The 6729-nt window shown below is 34.4% G+C and overlaps 1 protein-coding gene across 1 annotated transcript; it reads right to left on the bottom strand.

Moving 5' to 3' along the window:
• Nucleotides 1-245: 245 nt before the first annotated feature.
• LOC136206388 (fumarylacetoacetase) lies at nucleotides 246-5077 on the bottom strand. Its single transcript, XM_065997418.1, has 14 exons — nucleotides 4755-5077; nucleotides 4535-4613; nucleotides 4358-4416; nucleotides 4146-4270; nucleotides 3955-4029; nucleotides 3345-3420; nucleotides 3067-3166; nucleotides 2921-2980; nucleotides 2587-2657; nucleotides 2387-2449; nucleotides 2152-2216; nucleotides 1636-1732; nucleotides 1366-1491; nucleotides 246-708 (listed from the first exon to the last, which is right to left on the bottom strand). The coding sequence occupies exons 1-14, from the start codon at nucleotides 4956-4958 to the stop codon at nucleotides 643-645; spliced, it is 1266 nt and encodes a 421-aa protein (XP_065853490.1). The 5' UTR covers nucleotides 4959-5077; the 3' UTR covers nucleotides 246-642.
• Nucleotides 5078-6729: the final 1652 nt, after the last annotated feature.

Raw genomic sequence — 6729 nt, 5'->3', positions numbered from 1 at the left:
ACTTATCTACAAAAGCTATGGAGCTTGGAAGTCTTATGCGTGCTTTATTTACAAAAACCTTGCTGAACTGTTTCTTAGGGCAATTTAACCAGTCTCAAGCCTTAACTGTTTCATGGTGATATCTTTGTGAAACACAAGACGAGATGAACCAGCCTAGACTCAGCCTATTCCTTTTTTAACAGGTTGAATCAGCCGGTCCGCTCAAATCAGGTTTTACATACATGGTAAAAAGAAACATAAACATGAGTCAGAAATTCATCAAAACTCTTTTTGATGAACCATATTACATATATATGAATGAATCCATCGTCAACTCTTCTTCAATTTAAACAAAAATGAAGAGAAACTGACGCCGATTTATTTTTGTAGGATGTACGACTTACATTACAGTATTTCTTTTACCCCTCCACAATACTGTTGTCTTTGCAAGACTCCAGCCTGCATGACACTGACTCTCATGTCCATTCCCCGATTAGGCCGATGCACAAGATACTACACACTAGCCATTATATAATTGTCATCTCCAGCCAAATTTGTTTAACAGTTTCTATCTACTTCTGTACTTCATAATAGCTTAATAGACAGTACAGAGAAGATTATTTACGCAACACCAATGGAGAAGGACTAAGAGAAGCAATTTCATCAACACGAGAGTGACGGAAGAATTTTTCCAGAGCATGTTCCAAACCCAACAGTATATCCATCTCCCTGCAATGTATTCAATTTTCAGTTTTCTTCTATGATTCACATGCTATAAAGGCATGAAATGCCATAAATATGAGATGACAAATATCATAAAAAGTATGGAGGCCATGCTTATCAAACTGCACACTCAAAAGAAGATTCGGCTAAATAAATAAATCATAAGTAGAGTAAGAAAACTGCAAGGGCCAAGAGCAAACTCCATACTATGAATTGGTGGTTTCTGATTCTTCCAGGAAAGGAAGCCTACCAACAGAATCTCGGATATTTAATAAGAAAAATTAGGGTAAACTCAGAATATGGGTTACATGGCTAAAGTATGAGGACCATGTCTAGTACTTCTAAAAAATTTGGGATACCAAAAGAATTGAGCTAAGGTGACCCAATTTGGGACAGAAGAGGCAAGATTATAGTTGACTGTAGGTAATCTAGCTAGACAGAAAAACAAAAGATTTCAATTAGTTAGTAAATGCAGGCTTTATAAGACAACGATACACAATGCACCCAAACTCATTTAAAAACAAAGACAAGCTTGCACAAAATAAACTCCTAACTTTCTGCTATCATAATCAACAAACGCAAACTAGAAGGATTTGTATTTAAATGAAATAGGCATGAGTCTCTTGAGTGTGAAAATGAAAAGGATAAGCAAAATTTCATTACCTTGGAAGAACCACTAATAATGACTTCATCTCCATCTTGTAGAAATTTTCGTGCTGTACCATTTAGTGACAGTTCATTTTGTCCATTCCACGTTAGCTCTAACAAGCATCCAAGAGAATCTGGTTCCTGTTTGGAATTATGACAGGTAGTTGTCATTCAACTGAGTACTTTAAAGCAACAATATTTAAAACCGAGAAAATCATAATAGTTTGGACAAAAGACATGCTATGAAGATCACAAAATAAAAGGATGGAAGGTGCAAGGACATACCGGTCCACTTATTGTCCCAGTTCCTAATAGATCACCAGGCCGCAGGTTGCAACCATTGACTGTGTGATGTGCAAGCTGTTGAGTCACGGTCCAATATCTGTTTTGAATTTATTAGAGCCATCACATATTGCTTTAATTGAGAGGAATTCACAAAATATGATGACATGAGCACCAAAGAATGCATCTTCTAAGCATGTGGGTTTACAAGGGTAAACTTCAGTAATTTGTCGGAAGCAAAAGCCGATGATATTACAAGCCACCCTCCAGCCCAAATGACCTTGTCCATTTGCTTTCCTAGGTATAGCACTCAACTAGTAACATCTCAGGGGGACTATGGGGAAAAAAACTAAGATTTGGTATAGGCATAGCATTCGACATCCTAAATGCTTAAATTACAGGAAACTTGATGTCAACTAATGCATAATATTTTATCATCCGTTTGATAAACAAACAAATCCTTTTAAGGCCAATTAAATGTTTTAGCTGCAAAAAGAAAAGCAGTGAGAAAATCATTACAAGTGCTTGAAGTTGCTCCTTGTGACCACAGATGAATCTTCTTGTCCAGCAGGTTTAATTTGAACCTTAAAATCAGAAATGCATATTTACATAAATTTCAAAGAAAATATCAGTCTTTAAGTAATTTTGAAACTGGATAAGATATAACAAGAAGATTAAATAAAACATAAAATTAATATTGGCATCACAGCTAAACTAATTATGTATAGAAAAAGCAATGCAGTTTAAATGCTACCTCTAGTGATATATCATAGTTTTTGGATATCTTTTCAGCTAAATAAGGTAATGGATGGGGATCCTGCATTTAACAAGTCCATTATTTAATTGCCAAGATACTGAAAATTTTGGAACAAATTGATCAACTTAATATAGTGATAAATTCAGAAACCAATGGTGTAATTCACCTAATTTTCCATCAACATTGACATTATTTACCTGTTTTGGAGTATCACACGCAAATGGGTCCAAAGCATCAAGTGTTACAATCCAAGGAGATATCGTTGTAGCTGAAAATCAGACAAGAAAAAGGTAGCAGCATGATACAAAGATTCAGTAGCTTAACAACAGATAGGAAAGACAAAATATCGTTGTAGCTGAAAATCAGACAAGAAAAAGGTAGCAGCATGATACAAAGATTCAGTAGCTTAACAACAGATAGGAAAGACAAAACAACTTCCAATCGAAGTTAATAATCACAGTTCCATCAACTGTATTATAAATTTGCGATTATAGAACTTAAACTATGGATAATCAAGGCTTTTATGCTTACCAAAACTCTTTCCAAGAAAAGGCCCAAGTGGCACATATTCCCATGCTTGAATATCTCTAGCTGATGAAAACAAAAGATGATAAAAATACAGCATAAGAAAGAGCAAGATGTAAGATTGGAAAACGATTGGGAAAAAGTTACTGTACCACTCCAATCATTCATTAAAACAAGTCCAAATATATGATCTTTTGCTTCATTAACATCTATAGGCTTTCCTAGATCGTTACCAGGACCAACTACAGCAGCCTGCAAGCACCCAATACCAGAGTCAACATAAATTTCAAAGCTGATCTATCAATACTTCTAGTTACATGCTTGATATCACAATTTGCCTAATACAATAACCAAACTCTTGTATAAAAATTAAGATAAGGATTCCATTTTGCAAGAAACAGTCAAGTGATGGATAGATATATCTTCGTACCATTTCTAGCTCAAAGTCTAGCTTCTTGGAAGGTCCAAAATAAGGTGGGGAATCTCCAGCTGGATGGCCTTGACCTCTGAGATGGCACAAAAAGTAAAAGCATTAGAGGAAGTAAGTTAAAGCATGCATGGACAGTGAAAATAATTGTCAGCACTAAATCAAGAAATAAATCACAACATGAATCAACTGTCTTATTCAGCTTTCTATGCTCTATTGCTAGGTTTTCATTAAAAAAACAGAATAGTGACATTAGAAATTAGTAAGCATTGTAGTTTAAGCACGTAAACTCCTTGATAAAGCGCCAAAAAAAGCTAAATGTAAAACTTCAAATTCGGATTCAATGCAATTAGTAACATCAATAAACCACCAAATGCATCAACATTGCAATGAATAGTGGCCATTGAAATTGTAAAGGGTGACAAATACTCAGGAGTTCAATATGAACATCTACAAGCACCCCCATAGATAAAGGAAGATGGGAGGCCAAACGCATATAGCTAGATCTATTGACAAGTTACAACTAATTGAAAACAATATATTCTTGGAGAAGTTAATGGTGATGACAGATAACTTTAATTAACATAGAACGCAAAAAGAAAATGTGCATGACCTAGGTCTTATAACATCTGTTCCAGAGACAACTATAGAAGAAGCTCGCCCATGATATGCAATAGGAAGGCGGAACCTGAAAATGAAATTGTAGATTTACCAAACATGAGTCTTCACATAAAAATTTCCATAGTGATAGATCAAAGTATTAGTCAAACGAAAGATATATCCATAACGCCGAAATCAACAAACCAGTTAGGTAGAACAGGATTCTGGGGTCCACGAAATATAAGCCCACAATTCTTAGCATGATGCAAAGAAGAAAAGAAGTCCGTGTAGTCCCCTATGGCAATAGGTAGAAGCATTTCGACATTGCTCTGTGAAATTAGTTATAAAACTACCATAAGAGAAGCAATCAGCATAAACAATAATCTATTTCATGAACAATCCACTTTCTGCATTACCATTGGCAGAAGTGATTTCTGCTTCAAAATTTCATTATCACGCAATGCAGGTTCGGTCGCTGTCTCAGAATATTAAAAAGGCAATCCCTCAAATATCATAAATTATTTTAGTTCTTTTTGTTCAGATATTAAAGAAGAAGAATATAATACATAATATAACAAACATTAAACCCATACATGACAATAGTTTTTGTAGAGTAGCACGAGCCTCCTTCCATGCCGGTCGACCCATGGCTACGAATTTGTTCAAGTTTGGCTGAGAATCGGGAAAAAAGCATCAGAAAGAAACTAGCAAACTTTACTTTGTAGAAAACATTTCCAATCAAACATACAATTAATTCTCATATACAGTTCTCTGTAGAGAATCCTAGCTTAAAGAGTTAGAAATCCAATAAACCTGAAGGAAACAATCAGATTCCTTGAGTATCGGACCATCAAAAAGTCCGGCGAGAGCAATCTCGGAGAGGTCCAAAACATAGTCGCTGATTGCAACGGCGGGACGAGGGTGCGAAGTAGACTGAGGCTTGAAAACTCCAAAGGGAAGGTTCTGAATGGGGAAGTGAGAATCAGGATGGACTTGAAGGAAGGATTTCAAAGCCATAGCTGTTGCTTGTAGAAGAGAGTGGAATGCAGAAGAGAAGAGGAAATGAGCGAGGAGTAGCTGGAATTTATATCCAAACACAATTTAGGTGATCAAATTATTAGGGGAGACGAAAAGAAAGTCCGGTTTTACTGTTTTTTCTGCACGTTATAGAAGAAAAGGGACAAATTGTTCGAGGTAGTTGGATTAAATTAACCTAACATATAATTTTCCTTTTTGTTTTTTTTTTTTTTTTGGCTATCGCTATATATCGCAATTTTTTTTTCCACCCACGCACTCTTTTGATATTTATGCCCTTGTCATAATTTTTTATCAAAAACCAAAACTTTTTTTTTCTCTCTTTTTGATTTTTTTTTTTAAATGGATTTGGCCTAAACGGGCAGCGAGCACCGTTCCACCGTACGGTGGAACGAACGGCATGCCCGTTCCACCCGTGGTGAAAACGGCACGTCCCGTCCGTTTAGGCTAAATTCATATGAATTCCGACTCCGATTCGGAGGCGGAACCCGTGATTTCAGAGTAATTTTTTAAAAAAAACCTTACAGGAGCATTCATGAAGCCTTTACCCGCTCATGCCTTTGGCGGCATGTCGTTTTAGGTCGGGTTTTTTGAAAATCCAAAAAGTTAGAGAGAATTTGAGAGTTTTTGAGTTTAAATTATGAGGAGGGCAAAATTGTCAAAAAAGTACGGTGGTTGGAAAAAAATATTGCGGTAAATAGCAGCCCACTTGTTTTTTTTGAAGAAATAATACTTTTTAAATATACTAAATATAATCTTTTCAAAAAATATATATATTAAATATAATTAAAATAATAAAAAATAAATATATGTTACTATATAATTTCAAATACAATTAATTTCACTTTTTTTTGGTAAAAATTAATTTCACTTTAATAATTATTAAAAATGTCTTTAAATACTCTCTTACGAAAAAAAACCCTTTAAATACTACATTTAAGTAAAATTATATATCTTTAGATATTAAATATATCAATTTAATATATTTCTTAACTTTTTATATATATTATATGGCATATATTTTTTTTATATATTATTCATTAAATTTTATTGAACTCAAATTATTTTCAATTCAATTTAATAAAAAAATAATTTAGATTTAAATAAATTTTTAATTTAATATAATAATAAACTGTCATGCGAAGAATATCTTTTCGGCTTAACTAATTTAAAAAAGAAATACAAAGATATATGTATATTTTCATAAAGAGATGAGTTAAAGAATAAATTCAGTGAAATTTTGCTTGGAACTAGCAAAAGATTAAGTGTGGAGATTTGTTAAGTCCAAAATATACCTAAAATATCATCTATAATTACATCAGTTTTACTACGAATTTGTGCTGTTTATATCTATTTAGAGTACTTTTACGTCCGAATATGTTTCTTTCATGCAAGGTACCTAAATATATGGTAAAATCCAAATAGGAACGAAAAGATGTCAAAATCGAAGGAAAAAATCATACGAAAAGAGTCAAAGACGAAGAAAATCAAACGCACCGAAACGAAGACGAGAAACGAAGTCAAGACGGGGGATAATCATCCATGTCGGGAATCTCGGTCGCGACACGCATTCGTCAGTCACCTCTCTCTTCCGTTTTTGAAGACCAAAACTCGCCCCCTAATCTCGGTTGAGATTCACCATTCTCGGTAGGATCAGCAGGACTTCCAGCACAATATACACATGTTCAATTACAAAGAAACGCGTCCGTTCGGGTGGATAGAAATGTCTCTTCACAACGGACACAACTCCTAG

Source organism: Euphorbia lathyris, chromosome 9 (assembly GCF_963576675.1).
Source record: "Euphorbia lathyris chromosome 9, ddEupLath1.1, whole genome shotgun sequence".
Lineage (NCBI taxonomy): Eukaryota > Viridiplantae > Streptophyta > Magnoliopsida > Malpighiales > Euphorbiaceae > Euphorbia > Euphorbia lathyris.
Note: the sequence above shows the minus strand (reverse complement) of the source record. Positions and strands in the feature narration are given on the sequence as shown.